General features: G+C 47.4%; 2 protein-coding genes across 7 annotated transcripts in view; one reads left to right on the forward strand and one right to left on the reverse strand.

Moving 5' to 3' along the window:
- The window catches only part of AMBRA1 (autophagy and beclin 1 regulator 1), a 61,303-nt gene extending 56,324 nt beyond the window's left edge, over positions 1-4,979 (forward strand). For 2 of the 4 annotated variants that reach the window (XM_077286881.1, XM_077286882.1), the window contains exons 18-19: positions 199-309; positions 2,677-4,979. In XM_077286881.1, the coding sequence (XP_077142996.1) occupies positions 199-309; positions 2,677-3,038 (473 nt within the window). In that variant the 3' untranslated portion in view covers positions 3,039-4,979. Of the gene's footprint in view, positions 1-198; positions 310-1,458; positions 1,524-2,635 lie in introns of all 4 variants that reach the window. The other 2 variants (XM_077286885.1, XM_077286884.1) reach the window with 2 other exon arrangements.
- The window catches only part of LOC143806402 (uncharacterized), a 124,419-nt gene that overhangs the window by 48,715 nt on the left and 57,631 nt on the right, over positions 1-18,073 (reverse strand). For 2 of the 3 annotated variants that reach the window (XM_077286887.1, XM_077286886.1), the window contains one exon: positions 5,111-5,593. The exons of the other annotated variant lie outside the window; for it this stretch is intronic. In XM_077286887.1, coding sequence (XP_077143002.1) covers positions 5,544-5,593 — 50 coding nt within the window. In that variant the 3' untranslated portion in view covers positions 5,111-5,543. Of the gene's footprint in view, positions 1-5,110; positions 5,594-18,073 lie in introns of those variants that run through there. 3 annotated transcript variants of the gene reach the window in all.

The raw sequence follows: 18,073 nt of genomic DNA on the forward strand, positions 1-18,073 counted from the left end.
TGGGAAGTTGAACCATTAAAGTCCACTCTTATGGGAGCTAATGGGGAGATGCGCGAATGTCTGCCATCGTCATTCACATCTGGCATGGAGAGGGCCAGCTAATGCCCGTCAGCCCCTCTTCATCCCTGCCCTCCATTCAGCATGCATAGATCTATTACAGGTTTTAACCCCTTCCTGTTTGTTTTGGTTTTTTTCCAGCCGGCTCCAGTAATGAGCATGCGGCACAGTCCAGCGGCACTTCTGAGGAGGCAAGAACTGCAGCCGAGTCCCAAGAAGGAAGCCTGGAGTCTGCCGAAGGGTCTGGCTCAGGTGGGATGATTGCAAAATCTTAGAGACCCCCTTAAAGGGAACCTGTCACCTGAATTTGGCGGGACCAGTTTTGGGCCATATGGGCGGGGTTTTCGGGTGTTTGATTCACCCTTTCCTTAACCCCTGGCTGCATGCTGGCCGCAATATTGGATTGAAGTTGATTCTCTATCCTCCGGAGTACACGCCAGCGCAAGGCAATCTTGCCTTGGGCAGGCATGTACTCTGGAGGACAGAGAATGAACTTCAATCCAATATTGCAGCCAGCATGCAGCCAGCGGGTAAGAAAAGGGTGAATCAAACACCCGAAAACCCCGCCCATATGACCCAAAACTGGTCCCGCCAAATTCAGGTGACAGGTTCCCTTTAATAAATGAGAAAAATAATACATGTAGTAAATCTAGTGTGGTGTAATTGGCCTATGTGGCCAAAGTGGATCCGCTTGCTCTCCTGACGTGAGTCACTAATAATTGTATTCCCCCATTAAAATATATATATATATTCTGAAGCATCTTATCTTACTATTGTACATTGTTTCCTGTTATTCCTCCTGGAAATGTATGTATAGAATTACATGTGGGCTTTACCACTCCTCTTGCCAATGGCGTGTGTCCCCCTACACAGTATGTACAGCATATCCAGTGATGATGGGGGTGATCGCACTTCTTGAAATATGGACCCCAACCAATCCTATCTGTAAAAACTAAAATCAGATGTTACTTATCCTTTCTCGCTCCAGCGCCGGCTCTCTGCATCTGCGGGGTCCGGCGCTGGACATGGGAGGGTGAGTGCCATCTTTGCTGTGGGTAATTTTTCTGAAAGTAGAGAAGCCCTTTACATGTTGTTCTTTGCAGATACTGTCGGTAGCCTTGGCAGCCAGCAGTACACGAGAGATCATATTCTTTTAAAGGGGTTTTCCACTTTTAGAAAAGTCTCCTAGGCAAGGAGGCACTTGCATGCTATACAGCCAGTGGGCGCTGCGGTGAAGCTGGCAGGATCCGGGCAGCTTCATTGCCCCTGCACTCCTGCGCACAGTTCAGACCAGCGGTGCGTACGTTGCGCCAGCCCGGCCTGCCGTTCATCAGCAGCGCACCGTTCCCCTCTTAATATAGAAGATGCAACAACTTCTTTAACTTATTCATATATTTCCAGGAGGAATAACAGAGGATCGGCACACTGCAGAGTTTTAAGAAAAGATGCTCCAGGATTGTTTTTGGGTAATGCAGATATTTTCTAGGAGAGGTGACGGATCCTTTTTTGATAAGTTTTCCGCTTTTTCTTTTATAAAATCTGGGGGAACCTGGGTGACGTCTGATTTGTGCTTATTCTGCTCTGCTTTGTCAGACTGACGAGCGATTAATCTGCCGTAGCGATGGCTGCACGTATTAGAAGGCCAGTGGACAACTCCTAGAGCCGCCATATTGGTTGTCACCCAGCTTTTCCTGGAGACTGTGATGATGAACTGACATTTAGGCCCCGTGTAGATGCATCCGCAGGTCCCAGCGTCACCGCGGGTCTAATGACTACAACTAACAGCATCACAGTTCCCTCTGACACTTCAGATCATTAGACCCGCGGTCTGGCTGGGACTTGTCATTGAAGCAGATTTGTTGGCTGAATATCGTCCCCCTATGTTACAACCTCTTGTTACCACCATAAGGCCGTATTCCTCTTCGACAGTGCAATTTTGGATAATAGGAGTACGGACCTGTAGCTGAGCATAGGGTTGCATATTCAGGGTTAAGGGGACGGCTAACGATGCTCACCTCAGCACTGGAAGTTCATGGTGCCGATGACGTTGGATCCCCACACATCCGCCGAGACGAGAGCACAACACTAATCCTCCCGTGCAAGCGTCTGAGCAGGGTCGTAACGTCAGTACCATTCACCTCCGACACAGAAGTGAGCAGCGCCAGATAACCCCTTTAATCGACAGATCGTCTTCATGTGGTCGCAGCCCCATGGCGGCCATCTGAATTCTGTGTGGTGAAATCCTGTCCCTATTTTGGGCTCTGTTCACATCAGCATCAGGGTTTCTGTTTCCAATGGCAGCTAAAATGCGTTGCTGGATCCTTCGCACAACAGACCCTGGCGGCGCTGGACGGACCCTATTGTTTTATAATGGGGTCAATCGGATGCTGCCAAGGTGCCAGGAGATAGCGCTGCACATTTCTATGTTTCCTATCATGAATTCTGCGAACGGTGATGGAGGCTCCGGGCGGATGTGAGCAGAGCCTTCCGACTTTTCCCCAAACCTGTGACACTTTGCCTTCAGAATATAACCTCTTATACCGGCACTTTTTATGCTTCTCTCTCTATTACGCTGCAGCCCTTCTAATCCCTCACACTATGCCCCTTCATGTCCGACAGGAGAGGGTCAGGAGGACGCTCTGAGCAGAATCCAACGACTTATGGCAGAAGGAGGGATGACTGCCGTGGTCCAAAGGGAGCAGAGCACCACTATGGCGTCTATGGGAGGCTTCGGCAATAATATCATCGTGAGCCACAGAATCCACCGTAGCTCACAGACCTCCACCGACCCTGCTTCCCGCACCGCGGCCCCTCGCTCTCCACAACCCTCCACTTCTAGAGAAACTGTAGAAGAGCTGGAACGGCGTCTTTCTCTCCATCAGCTAAGTCGGCCCCCCGGGGCACTAACAAACAACAATGCTGAAGACCTTGGCATGCAGCCTTCCAGCAGCAGCGGCATCCTCCCTGGCGTGGAGAGGTAGAGACGTGGCCATGCCAACCTGGTACTGCTGTAAGGACAGCCTGATCCCCACCCCCTGGTCACGGTGGGGACCCTCAAGCTGTGGACTATGGTGCTATAGACTTGGAGAGGAATTTGAGAGCTGACCCTTCGGAGGGGGTTGCAGAGTTTAGGGTGGGATGTGTAACATTGCAGCCGGCCTTTCTCACACTGCCCCGTTCTCTATTTTTTTTTTTGTTTTGACTTCTCAGAGAGCAGACCCCTCCCTGATGCCCCTTTTTATGAAAGGTTCCCAGTCTTGTACTCTTCCCTTTGCTCCCTTGAAGTTGAAGCTTCATGTCGAGCAGAAGTTCCTATTTTAGTTGTTTGATTTTTGTTTTTTTTTTTTAATTTGTTTCCAAAGGTTGATTGATCAAGGCAGGGGACTTAGCACTAATCTCTCCCCCCCTGTCGCCTGCGAGGAGCTGCTATGAGACTGTTACTGCCCTCCTTGCCTTGACTGAAGTCCAAGGAGGGGTGCATGCACTACAGGGAAGGCGGGGGCCCGAAATGTCTCCCCTCCATCCCAGGCATGTGTGTCCAGGTGCTCTGCACCTCATCCGATGCCACCAGGCCTCCAGGTCCTGCTGACCATCCCATCACTTCACCGCATTCAGTAAGGACATTCGTCATTTCCTCGCCGTGGTCACAAGCCCCATAATCGGCCATTTCCCTGAGCTGACTTCTATGGGTTGCCAAATAGGTCCACACCGATGCCGTGGCCAGACTTCTTGCTTTTTCTTTTCTTGCGTTTTTCTTTTTTGTTTGTTTGTTTTCTTTTTGCATACGAATGTGACCTGTGTATCTGCGAGGGTCCACACCAGCCCCCTCTCCCTCTTGTACCTTATCAGTCAGCAGTGTGTGTCGGATGATATTGTATGACGTGTAGCCCACCTCCCCATCCCACGCTCACCCCACTGCGCCTTGAGTTTTGTCAGCCTACGTCCCCCCTTGCCAAAGGCCAGTAGAGCAGCGCTTCAGTTTACCCTTTCCCTGCCGTTGACGCGCCCCGTTTCAGATTAACGGTGGCGGTTGCAAACGCAGTAGCTTCCCCCCTCTCCCCCATATTTCGGACACATCATCCAGACGCTTACACCCACTAGCGCACTCTTGTCTGGCACGAGTCGTCTGAGCTGCAAATAGATGTTGACAGTATTAAACATGAATGTTACAGAAGGGGCCGGGTGTCTTATTAAAGCTCTTGCATGAGAAATACTTATGCAGACATTTGAGATTTTTGCATTAAAATGATGAATCACCCCCAATTTTGTTTTTAATTTATGCACCCCCCTAGTCCCAATTTTTACTTTGTGTAGTGGGCCCACAGGGTGCTATTAGGATGCGCATATCGAGAGCGGTGTCAGTCGGGACGCTGTCGCCTGAGGCTGTCCCTTTCCATCCCAAGGAGGCAGCTACAGCACAGTGAACCCTACTGATCAGTGCTCACAGGTGACACAATACCGCCAACCAGTGCTCCCATGATGACACGTTACGCCTCTCCCATGGCTTTACTTAACCCTTCTGCCAGAGCATTGCCCCCCAGTAATTGCTTCATTGCGCTTTAGATCCTGGTGTATCATTAATCTGGGCGGCAGAGCATTTCCCCCATGTATGTTGTGGCAGCGAGTACTGGCGGACATTGCTCCGGTACCTGGTGTCCCCTCATCGGTCAGAAGTGCAGAGCATCACTCCAGCGCCCCGCTGTAACATTATAAGGATTCTCGGGCTCCGGTGATCTGTAATGCTTGGTTGGTTTTGCTCTTATGTGTAACACTTTTTTTTTTCATTCTTATTATTTTTCAAGGTGCTGTGCAAAAGCATCATTCCAATAACCCATTGTGACCCTTAGGGCATGACTCAATTCATGTAACAGTTGTTGAATCTGCAGAGCATTGCGCCAGTAAACCCTGTGACACCAACAGAACTTTGTGTTATGAGTGTTTTTTTTATTATTTTTTTTTAGAAGTGGGATCAGTATTTGCATTGCAAATGTCCAAAACCAGCGCTTGACAGGTTAAACAGAATGCCGGCGTTGCGGCTCGTCACCCTTCCGCCACTACATGGCCAGACGCCTCGTTTTAATTGGCCTCCCGTTCCAGCCTCCTGATGGAGTTACTCTCATCATCTTTGGCCCACGAGATACCGGCTCGTTTGCTGGCCTGTTGAGCCTCGGTAATTGGTCTCTGCTGAGACAACTGGCAGAATGAGGGCGACGGATCCAGGCGGCTGTAACCCGCGACACAACAACTCGTTGCTTTTCATTTTGGGAAGGTTTACAAGATAACACTTCATCTCTTCTGCCGGTGACCATAAAGCCAAACCGTCCTCCGTCAAGTCCTGCTATCCCCCCGAGGCTCCTCCGATCACCCGACGCGTGCTTTCTAATTTAATTCCTGGACACTGGTATATAATGAGCTCTGATCAAGTGTCCTGATCACATGGAGAGGACACGGTCGGATATTAGCTGGGATGGATGGTATTTAGAACGTCAATTTAAAGGGAAGTGCTCACTTATATCTTCAGTATAGAAGCTGGCTGCTGCGGTAAAAAAATGCAAAAGAATAAAAGATCCACAGGGTGAGAGAGAACAGATCGATATGGACTTGAGGGTATGTGCACATGTTCAGGTTTTTTCGCAATAAAAACACTATAAAAACTCATTAAAAACACATACATTATGCATCCTATCATTTAGAATGCATTCTGCATGTTTTGTGCACATGGTGTGTTTTTTTCCGCGAAAAAAACGCATCGTGGTAAAAAAAGCAGCATGTTCATTAATTTTGCAGATTTTTTGCGTTTTTCCCGCAATTCTATGCATTTGGGAAAAAACGCGTCAAAAACGCATGAAAAAAAACGCATGCAGATTTCTGGCAGAAATGTCCGGGTTTTTGTCAGGAAAATTTCTGCAAGAAATCCTGACATGTGCAGATAGCCTGAGGAAGACGAAAGATTTTACAGCACGTTGCGCAATTAAACTTTGTGAACCCCATTCCTGCTCTCGGCAGCACTTTTGTTCATTGTGATCCTAATCTCTCCGACATTTGTTCTTTAGAAGCGAGTGTTCGTTTTAACCCCTTCAAAAATATGACCAGTAAAAGTTCTTTTTACCCTTGTGAATTATATAAAGGCATACTTCAGACCTAAGGTTGGGATAAGTAAGGTGAGGAGGGTAGGGGGCGATGCAGCTGCAGGATTGCTGACCCTTTCCTTACATCGTCATACATGCACAAAGACCAGCCTTTACAGCCCCTCCATATAGAGTGAAGACCCCAGGATCTCTGGAAAGGGCATCGTACAGCAATGTGACCCCCATGATGCTGGGTTATATGAGAATAATCCCTACAGTCTGTGTCCTGGCGTTACACTGCACGATAACTGTTATATTGCATCTATAGCCGGGGACAGAGTGGCGGTAAGTCTGGATGATGAATCTCCGCCAGCGGAGGAGTCCCGCTATGCCGGTGTCGTCTGGATCCGCTCTGCCCCATTAATCACCTGCTCAGTGTCATCGCTCTACAAGTTCTCTGTTCACGTGCTGAGATTGACCATACATACCTACATATATCTTACTGTCCTTTGTCGGTGTGGTTTACAATTTGACTAAAAAAAAATGCTTTTTGTGTTTCTTAAACATATATTCTAGCTAAAAGTTAATTCTAAAAGTGATTGACCAATGATTGATTTAAAGGGTTAAAAAGAAAAAAAAAAACATAAATATGCTGAAAAAGTTATAACACCAGTGTTACGTGCCCCGATCCTAAGGGGTCTTCTCTTGTTCTGTGGTTGAGCAGCTTCTCAACTGGACCTCATGGATGCTGTTGTATGATGGTGGCTGGCTGATCCATTTCAATAGCTAAGCCAGCCCCCTCTGTGTATGATCTGTAACTGAGAAGGGGGCTGGCTAATACTCAACTGAGCGGTCAGCCGCTACCTATTCTTCTCGCTTCTTGTCACGTGCCGACACAGGAAATTGGAATTAGAGCTGCCGATCCGACAGCAGATACAATAAAATTGAGTGGCAGTAACTACTACAAATCACCAGCAACCAAATAGTGTCTAGTACCATGAATTCCCCTCCAGCCATTCACGTGAATCTGCCTCAATTCCTCGGAAAGTGTTATGAATCCTTTGGAAATCCCACCTCACTGCAGAACAAGGGACCGAATGAAGGGAGTAATTCATGATCGTTTGTTGTCTGTTTGTTGTCTGTTACCATGGAGACGCATAGATCTGCATTCTTTGTACACAAAACGGAGGAGAAGGTTAAAAAAAAGTGTTTCTAGGTTGTCTGGCATTGCGGCCGGGCCATGGAATCGTATGTCCCTTATTTAGGAACAAAGTAGCCATGTTTTCTCTAGTCACCTTCCACGACGGCATATGGAGGTTGCCTCTTTGCACTAATGGGGAACAGGAAATGGAGAGGTTAAAAGGCCCTCCCACCTCCCTCTCACCAGTGTCTTTCCTGTTCCAAATGGGACAGGAGAGGTTTACTTTCGTATGCAGTGGTGGCCGGTGACTGCTGCATCTGACAAGCGTCGGCTTGTGTGTAACCGGGCAGCATGGGGTCGTATCTTACCTCCCCGCCTATGCTGCTCCCGTCGCGCCGCGCTGCGGTGTCCTCGGGACCTGTGCCTAGCCTTCCCGCGCCCCCGTGAGGGCAAAGCAGGCTAGTGTTCTCAACCGGAGTCCTCCTGGAGCTCTCCGGTCTCCTTCCCCTCCAACATGCCGCTGGCAACCCGGAAGTGGTCGCGCGCGTCACTTCCGGTCCTTTTCTGCGCTCCCTGGAGGCACTTCCGCCGGCGGTGTCTCGTGCAGGACGGCGTCCTCCACGCTGGACCATGGAGGGGAGGAGGAGGTGTATCCACATCGCTGGGGGCAGGTGCATACCGCTGCGTATAAAACCTGCCAGAAAACGTCGCAGGTAAGACGTTCCTGTCATGGAGAGCAGTACCTGCCCTGCGCTTGCAGAGCCCAGCGCTGCCCCTGCCACAGTAAGTGCCGCAGGGACAGGGGTCCTTAGATAGTAACTTTGGGGTATCCTTGGTCACTGTCTCCCCTCTCATTGCAGGGAGAAAGGTCTACCCCCAAAACTACTGTTAAAAAGAAGTGTGCCATCTGTAATATTAAGCTGCCACCTTCATGGGAGAAAAAACTCTGCAGGACCTGTACTGACAAAGTTGTCAGGGCAGAGCAACCTTCTTTACTAGAGGAGATCCGATCCCTGGTCAAGCAAGAGGTGCAATCCTCCCTAGCAGCCTTTACCCCGCCACCCCCTCCGCCACCCCCTCCACCACCCTCTCCACCACCCTCTCCAGCCAAAAAAAGGAAGATCCAGGAAGAGGATTCTGAATCTGAGTCAGACCTCTTATGCCTCATCCTCAGGTCATCAGGAGGAATCTACATCCTCTATTACATCTGAGGCCAGAAAATATCTCTTTTCTTCAGACTGGATTGAGGACTTAGTAGCTGCGGTACGCAGTACTATGGGGCTGGAGGAGGAGCCAGAACCCCAGTCCATACAAGACCAGATGTTTGGTGGCATAACCAAGGGTAAACGGGTGGGGTTTCCAATCCACCAGAATATTTCTGATATGATTGACCAAGAGTGGGAATTACCTGAAAAACGCCTCAGTACTCCATCCGAGATGAAGCGTAGATTCCCCTTAGAAGGCGAATTGACCAAATGGGATGTCCCTAAAGTTGACTCTCAGGTGGCAAGAGTGGCTAAAAGAACGGCTCTTCCATTCGAAGACTCGTCACAATTAAAGGATCCGATGGACAGGAAGATAGAGAGTCTATTAAAGAAATCATGGGAGACCTCCTCGGTAGCACTCAAAGCCAATATCGCATCAACATGCGTGGCTAGAGCTCTATTCCGCTGGATAGGTGAACTGGAATCTCACATATCCCAAGGCACTTCAAGAGCTGAATTATTAGACTCCCTTCCTAGTCTCCTTAGAGCCACGGGTTTCCTAGCGGATTCTTCTATGGAAACTATCAGAATTGCTGCAAGGTCGTTAGTACAGACTAACTCGGCCAGAAGGGCGCTGTGGTTAAAAATGTGGTCTGGTGATATCACCTCTAAGGCCAAATTATGCGCCATATCATTTAAAGGTAACTACGTTTTCGGGCCTTCTCTTGACGACATCTTAGAGAAAGCTACCGATAAAAAGAAAGCCCTCCCAGAACAAAAAACTCCCAAAAAGAAGTTTTTTCATCCCTTTCAGGCCCAAACCTCTCAGAGAGGAAAAGGCAAGTCCGGGAGGTGGAGTTACCCGAAGGGAGGAGGGAGAAACATCCTTATCCCTCAACAACAGCAATCTCAACAGGAAAAACGGTGACTCCGATCCAGTGGGGGGGGAGACTTTCAAATTTTTACTCCCAGTGGCAAAACATCACCTCTTGCCCCTGGATCCTCAATGTCATCAAAGAGGGTCTATTAATAGAATTCATTTCCTCCCCCCCACGGGGTCTAAAAGTCACCTCCCTACCTTCCCTGAAAGATCAATCCAATTTGGAGTCCGGTCTCAGGACCCTAAAGATGTCGGGTGCGATATCCCAAATACCAGAATGGGAGAGGGATCGGGGGCATTACTCCCGCCTATTCCTGGTTCCCAAACCATCGGGCGAGTCCCGTGTTATTATAAATCTAAAGAATCTCAATCGGCATATCAAGTACCGAAGATTCAAGATGGAGTCAGTGAAGAATGCCATTCCCTTGATAGGTCCACACTCCTTCATGGCCACTCTCGATCTGAAAGATGCCTACTTTCACATCCCCATTCACCCAAGACATCGCCAATACCTCAAATTTGCTGTACAGAGAGGACGTCTGATAGAGCATTATCAAATCAACGTCCTCCCATTTGGAATCTCCTCTGCTCCAAGGGTATTTTCCAAAATAATGGGGGAAGTAATCTCCTTTATCCGGAAGCAAGGCGTCTGTATAGTGTCGTATCTAGACGACCTTCTGTTAATAGCGCCTACCAAACAGGTCCTGGAATCTCATGTATCCAAGACTCTCGAAATCCTGACAGCTCTTGGGTGGGTGCCGAATCTGGAAAAATCTCACCTACGACCCTCCAAATGCAGGAAATTCCTGGGAGTCCTCCTGGACTCTGCAAGACAAATGTCCTTCCTCCCATCGGAACACCGTCTAACCCTTTTATCAAAGGTCAAAACGTTCAGGGACACCAGATCCCCTACAATCAGAGAAGGCATGTCTCTTGTAGGCTCGATGACAGCCTGCATTCAATCGGTACCATGGGCCCAGGCCCATTCCAGAATTCTTCAGGCACATATCCTGCAGAATTGGGATGGCCATCCCAGTTCTTTGAACAAAAGACTGTACACGCCAGGCCGTGTCAAAGCCTCCCTGGCATGGTGGATGTCCCCAAAAAATTTACAAAAAGGGGTCAGCTGGACGCAAGTCCCACTGACCACAGTTACAACAGACGCCAGCCAGAGAGGCTGGGGGGCCATGATAAATCACACCCCTTTCCAAGGTCTCTGGGACGAGTCAACAAGCAAGAAATCTTCCAACTACAGAGAGCTAAAAGCTGTAGAAGAAGCCCTACTAGTAGGAGGTCATCTGATCAAGGGACATCACGTTCGGATATATTCGGACAATGTGACCACGGTGGCCCACATCAGACATCAGGGCAGTTCAAAAAACAATTGCCTGAAGAATATATCTGCCCGACTATGCTCCTGGGCAGAAAGACATCTCTTATCTCTGACAGCGGTTCACCTGAAAGGCTCGTCCAACATTCAGGCCGACTATCTAAGTCGCCAGGACATACATCCGGGGGAATGGTGCCTGAGCAACCGAAGTTTCGAGATGCTGGTGAACAAATGGGGTCTCCCAGAAATCGACCTCTTTGCATCCAGCCGAAATGCGAAAGTCGAAGCATTCTTCTCTCTGAACCCCAGGGACGGCTCCAAAGGCGTGGATGCACTGGTCCAGAAGTGGAATTTCCGGCTGGCTTATGCGTTTCCACCAATCCCAATACTGGCGAAAGTCTTACAGAAAGTGCGAGAAGAACAAACGCCTACCATATTGGTAGCTCCGCTATGGCCCAAGACGAGTTGGTACAACCTGATAGTGGACCTTCAGGTGGATGGGCCGTTCCACTTTCCGATGGAAGAAGACCTTCTTTCTCAAGGACCAATCCATCTCCTAGATGCCCACAAGTGGAATCTGGTGGCATGGCTACTGAAGCCCAAATATTAAGAGCCAGAGGACTATCAGATGCAGTGGTTTCCACACTTCAAAAATCTAGGAAACCGGTAACCATTGCTATATATAATAAAATCTGGAAGAAATTCTCATCCTTTTGTCTTCCTGAGGTGCCAGATCCCTTCAACCCGAACATTTCAAAAATTCTAGATTTTTTACAAAGGGGCTTAGAAATAGGCCTCAGACCTAGCACCTTAAAAGTCCAGGTGTCCGCCCTCAGCTCAATATTCGATCAAGATCTGGCAAATCATCGCTGGGTAAAAAGATTCATGATATCGGCTTCCAGAATGAATCCAAAGAAGCAAATAACAGTACCACTGTGGGATCTCAACCTGGTGTTACAGGGGCTCACGGGTCCCCCCTTTGAACCGTTATCCTCCTGCTCCCAGAAAAATCTAATCTATAAAACAATTTTTCTAGTGGCTATTACATCAGCAAGGAGGGTGGGAGAATTGCAAGCCCTCTCAATAAGAGAGCCATACCTGTCCATCCGAGATGACTCTATAATACTACGCCTAGACCCTTCCTTCCTTCCAAAGGTCGTATCAGACTTCCATCGCTCCCAGGAAATTATTCTACCTTCTTTTTGCCAAAATCCTGCAAATCCAAAGGAAGAGAAATTCCATATGCTGGACGTCAGGCGCGTTGTATTATTTTACTTAGAACAAACCAGTTCTTACAGAATCGACCACAATCTATTTGTCCATCCGTCAGGACAAAACAAAGGAAAAAAGGTAGCCAAAAGTACTATTGCCAACTGGATTAAGAGAGCAATAGCAGAAGCATACCTGGCTCAAGACAAAACTCCTCCAGTGGGAATCAAGGCTCATTCCACTAGATCAACCTCAGTCTCCTGGGCAGAAAGAGCAGGTGCATCAGCAGAGCAAATCTGCAGGGCAGCCACATGGTCTTCATTGCATACTTTCTCCAGACATTACAGACTGGATATAATGCCCAACAAAGATTTAGCCTTCGGCCGGAAAGTACTCCAGGCCGTTGTCCCTCCCTAGCGCCAAATTAGTTGGTATTCCTCCATATGCCGTCGTGGAAGGTGACTAGAGAAAATAGAATTATTCTTACCGTTAATTCGGTTTCTAGGAACCTTCCACGACGGCGCTAGTTCCCTCCCTATACTCCTGGATTTAATTCTGGGATTCAAGGTAAACCGGTGCTATGGTTTTCAGTTATAAGTCACTGGTGAGAGGGAGGTGGGAGGGCCTTTTAACCTCTCCATTTCCTGTTCCCCATTAGGGCAAAGAGGCAACCTCCATATGCCGTCGTGGAAGGTTCCTAGAAACCGAATTAACGGTAAGAATAATTCTATTTTCTAGATCTGTCCTTTTAATAATGGTAGAAAGTTTAAAAGGCGTCCAGGTTTCAAAAAAGAAAAAATGATACCACCCCTGTCTGCAGATTGGCACATATTGCAGCTCGGCTCCATTGACGTGTATAGAACTATAATACCAGATACAACCTGTAAATGGGAGTGGCACTGTGTTTTTGAAGAAGGCAGCCATGTTATCTAATCTTGCACAAACCCTTTAAATAGTAAATCCGGTAATATATTTAAAGGGTTTGGAAATGGCGTCACTCATATTCACAGGCTGTGTCTGGTATTGCAAGTCTTAAATTCACTTAAATTGGATCGAGGTGACAATACCAAACACGACCTGTATCCATGAGTGGCGCTGTTTTAAAAAAAAAAAAAAAAAAGCGTTCAGTGATCATTGGCCGCCCATTTCCATCTCGGTGGGCAGCCGTGGCCACGGTGTGCCTTGCTGAACAAGCCTGTGTGCTGCTGTCTGTGCTCACAGAGAAACGCTCTCATTAGCAGCTTTTTCTTTTGAAGAACACGATCGCTTTACACCAAGACTTCAGATCTCGCTGGCAGATCCGGCTGACAGGCGCGTGCTGTCCCTGTGCCTCTGCACCTTCCTCCTTGGGCTTCAATTCATTAGGCTGAAAAATCATCTTTTTTTTTTCTGCAGGGGGAAAAGGTTAGAGAAATGTGAAGGATTACAGTGCAAGCAGACTTGTGCGGGGACCGGGGGGAGAGTGCACGGAAACTCAACCGCAATTTATTTTTTATTTTGTTTTGCAAAGTACGCCTAAATTAGGCCCAAATTGTCCAAACCCTCCACCTGCCAGGAATTGCTCCATGTGCCGAGTTCACAGCGTTCAATCCTAAATACTGGAGGTTATTGTGGTGTCATATGCCAAACTCATCCTGATGATCACAGGCTGGAGCAGCGTGTTGGCTGACGGCTCACGTGGCCTCCAATTATGTGTCTGTGACACTGCTCACCTCGGCCCCGCGAACGAGAAAGTCAGCGGCAGCCCTTTAATCTCCCTGCCACGATCTGCGCTGCCTTGCGCTATTACTGCTCATTCGGCCCCACTATCCGCTCACCCCAAGCACAGCTTATCTACAGACAGCTGCCGCTCTCCTTGTTCTACCTACGTGCGGAGCTGTTTTCCTCTATCATCTGGCTGCTGTAATGGGCCGTACTTTTTTCTTTCCCCGCTGACAGTGATTCAGGCTGGAAAATAACCATTCACATCATCACATGGTCTACATTTAGTGAGAACATAAAAAAAAACAGGAGGCCGGGAATCATGGGGACGTCTGCAAATAAAAGATGACAAAAGGTATTCTACATATAATATCATATGGTCGCATTACACCACCTCCCCGTGCCCACAGGCCGCACTCCGGACATCATTATCTATCCCAGGCTTCTGTGTACCCGTAGATCTTCCTCTGCCCTCGAGTTGTTCCCAGTAGATCGCCCTCTACTCCCTACTTGTTCCCAGTAGATCGCCCTGTTCCCTACTTGTTCCCAGTAGACCACCCTCTACTCCCTACTTGTTCCTAGTAGATCTCCCTCTACTCCTTACTTGTTCCCAGTAGATCTCCCTCTACTTCCTACTTGTTCCCAGTAGATCTCCCTCTACTTCCTACTTGTTCCCAGTAGATCTCCCTCTACTTCCTACTTGTTCCCAGTAGATCTCCCTCTACTTCCTACTTGTTCCCAGTAGATCTCCCTCTACTTCCTACTTGTTCCCAGTAGATCTCCCTCTACTTCCTACTTGTTCCCAGTAGATCTCCCTCTACTTCCTACTTGTTCCCAGTAGATCCCCCTCTACTCCCTACTTGTTCCCTTTAGATCTCCCTCTACTTTCTACTTGTTCCCAGTAGATCTCCCTTTACCCCCTAGTTGTTCCCAGGAGATCCCCTCTACTCGCAGGTTGTTACCAGTAGACCTTACCAGTAGACTTTCCTCTACTCGCTGGTTGTTACCAGTAGACCTTCCTCTGCGCTCATTGCCTGAATTAGTTGCACCTGTTTGATCTTGTTACCTGTGTAAGAGACACCTTTCCACACAATCACACTCCAACCTCTCCACCATGGCCAAGAACAAAGAACTGTCGAAGGACACCAGGGACAGAATTGTAGATCTCCACAAGGCTGGGATGAGCTACAGCACAATAGGCAAGCAGCTTGGTGAGAAGGCAAAAACTATTGTCTCTATTAGAAAATTTAAGAAGCACAAGATGACTGTCAGTCTTCCTCGGTCTGTGGCTCCATGCAGGATCTCATTCTGATCCTGAGAATGGTCAGGAATCAGCCCAGAACTACACGGGAGGACCTGGTTAATGACTTGAAGAGAGCTGGGACCACAGTCTAACATTACCGTTCGTAACACATTATGCTGTCATGGATTAAAATCCAGCAGGGCACACAAGGTCCCCCTGCTCACGCCAGCACATGACCAGGCCTGTCTGAAATTCACCAGTGACCATCTGGATGATCCAGAGAAGGCATGGGAGAAGGTCATGTGGGCAGATGGGACCAAAATAGAACTTTTTGGTTTCAACTCCACTCACCGTGTTTGGAGGAAGAAGGATGAGTACAACTGCAAGAACGCCGTCCCAACTGTGAAGCATGGTGGGGAAAACCTCATACTTTTGGGGGTGCTTTTCGGCAAAGGGAACAGGAAGACTGCACTGTATTGAAGGGTGGATGGATGGGGTCAACTATCGTGAGATTTTCGTTAACAGCCTCCTGCCTTCAGTAAGAGCATTGAAGATGGGTTGTGGCTGGGTCTTCCAGCATGACAATGACCCAATTCACAGCCAGGGCAACTAAGGAATGTCCCCTGTAAGAAGCATTTCAAGGTCCTGGAGTGGCCTAGCCAGTCTCCAAACCTGAACCCAAAAGAAAATCTTTGGAGGAGTTGAAACTCAATGTTGCCCAGTGACCGCCCCGAAACCTGAAAGATCTGGAGAAGATCTGTATGGAGGAGTGGGCCAAAATCCCTGCTGCAGTGTCTGCAAACTTGTTCAGGAACTACAGGAAATGTCTGATTTCTGTAATTGCAAACAAAGGTTTCTGCACCAAATATTAAGTTCTGTTTTTCTATTGTATCAAATATTTGTTTCATGCAATAAAATGCAATTTAATTACATAACAATCATACAATGGGATTTTCTGGATTTTATTGTTTGATTCTGTCTCACAGGCGACGTGTACCTACGATAAGAATTACAGACCTCTCCATTCTGTCTAGGTGGGAAAACTTGCAAAATCGGCAGCTTATCAAATACTTCTTTCCCCCACTGTAGGTCATTATTGCTTTAATGTGACTACCAAATCAAAGCTTCTTGTTTTATACTCAACAGTTGTACTCTCAGACCTTCCACAGCAAACCTTCCTGAACTTTCAAGCATTGATCTTAGACCCACAAGCCATCTCATGCTCAGATTCTCGGCCTAATATATCCTGGACCCACCAAGTGACTTTGCAGGAGGCTGACGTATGACATGAGCTAATTGTGCATGCACCTTTTTTTTGCAAAATCAAGCGCACAAACTGTTCTACCATCATCTATGGGCTCCGTGACCAGAACTTTGGGTGCAGCTGTAGACTGTCTTTAAGGACACAATAATGGCCGATTTGATGCAACCATTTTTGCTTCTCCCAATCATCCATGCACCTGCTGCATTAAACAACCCCTTTCATGTGTGTGGACTGACTCTTTCAGACGGAGGGATTTCTGTGTTCCTCACTCGCTTGCTTTCGTACTCGCTCGTTCCCTGCTTTCGATCTTGGCTTTGCAATTCTCCATGATTTGTGCTGCAGCTTTTGTAATAGGTGGAGACGGGAAGGTTTAGGTGGGTGAAGGATGTTACAACTTGTAAAATGCTGACAATAATTTGCGCACTTTCCTCAGATCTGCCTGTGTTCTGGGGTGATGGGAGAGACAGCGCCTAGAGTGCAGTGACAGCTCATTTCACTGATGGGAGGGAGGTGACAGCTCTGATGTGTTTTGTCATTTGGCTGTCAAGGAAGAACTGTTTTCTCTTCTTCCCCCACACTGGTACATACAGACAACTGCTGCGTGTTCTGTTCAATGTGACCCCCGACCTCCTCTTCCTCATCTCATGCCTATAATAAGTTGATGCCAGAGGTCTCTGAGGGTGCAGATCCATAAGGTCATCATTTGCTCTCACTATACCTCTATCTTGGCAAAACTGGTGCTTTTTTTTTTTTCAGATTATTAAGGCTGAAACATTATAGCTAAAAACCGTGCCAGTGTCTGGTATTGCAGTTCAGCATCATTAAGTGCAGCCATTTCCAAAAACTTTGCATAAATCAATAGCACAAGCTAACAGAAAGAAACATAAGAAACTTTGCAATATATCTTAGCAGAGAAAACTTTTCTCCACTTATGAGCAACTTCCTATCCCCCCTGCCTCCTAAAGTCTTCATTCAATCTGAAAAAAACATAAATCTGTCTTGTTCAATAAAGACTGCCAGCTGAGGATCACATTACAGCTGCATATTAAATTCTATGAAGGGAGGTGGGGAAGTAGCAGTGTAAATTCTTCATCTCATCCCAGAGCTGAATTCACATCTACAAAACGAAGTACAGCTATATAATACCTGCTGCCTTCTATTACGTATTTTATCTCAGCCCAGTGCTGGATTCACTGCTACACTGCTCAGTACTACTGCCTAATATCCTCCATGCCACTTTTGCTGCTTTTAGTTAGTTTTCTCACCCTAGTGCTTAGTCCACAGCTACACTTCTCAGCACTTCTGCATAATACCTTTCATGCCTCACTTCATAGTGCTGCTGTATATTGTCATCCATGCTATCACTTTTCAGTAACTCTTATCTCTCCCAAGTGCTAGCTTCATTGCTTTACTGCTCAGCACTGATGTACGATGTTCACCATATTGCTTTCTTGCAACTTTTATCTCTCCTAACAGCTGGACTCACAGCTACATTGTGCAATACTGCTGTATCTGGTCATCCATCCGTTTGCGTTTTACTAAGTATATTAACTCTCACAAATGCTAGATTCACAGCTGTACAATTCAGCACTGATGTACAATGTCCACCATCTTGCTTCCTAGTTTTATCTCTAAGTGCTGGACTCACAGCTACATTGTGCAGTACTGCTGTATATTGTTATCCATGCAGTTGCTTTATAGTAATTTTTTTTTATCTCTGCCAAGTGCTAGATTCATAGGTATACTGTTCAGCGATGATGTACAATATCTTCCATACAGCTGCTTTCTAGCAAGTGGTTTATCTCTCCTAAGAGCTGGATTCATGGCTTTACTGCACAGTGCTGATGTGTATTTTCCTCCATGATGTTTCTGCTTAGTGTGTTATCTCTCCGTAGGGCTGTATTCACAGATACACTGCTCAGTAACACTGAGCTTATTCTGATTAAGCAAGTGACATGATAGCTATCGTATTTTT

The sequence above is a fragment of the Ranitomeya variabilis genome, chromosome 2 (genome assembly GCF_051348905.1).
Source record: "Ranitomeya variabilis isolate aRanVar5 chromosome 2, aRanVar5.hap1, whole genome shotgun sequence".
NCBI lineage: Eukaryota > Metazoa > Chordata > Amphibia > Anura > Dendrobatidae > Ranitomeya > Ranitomeya variabilis.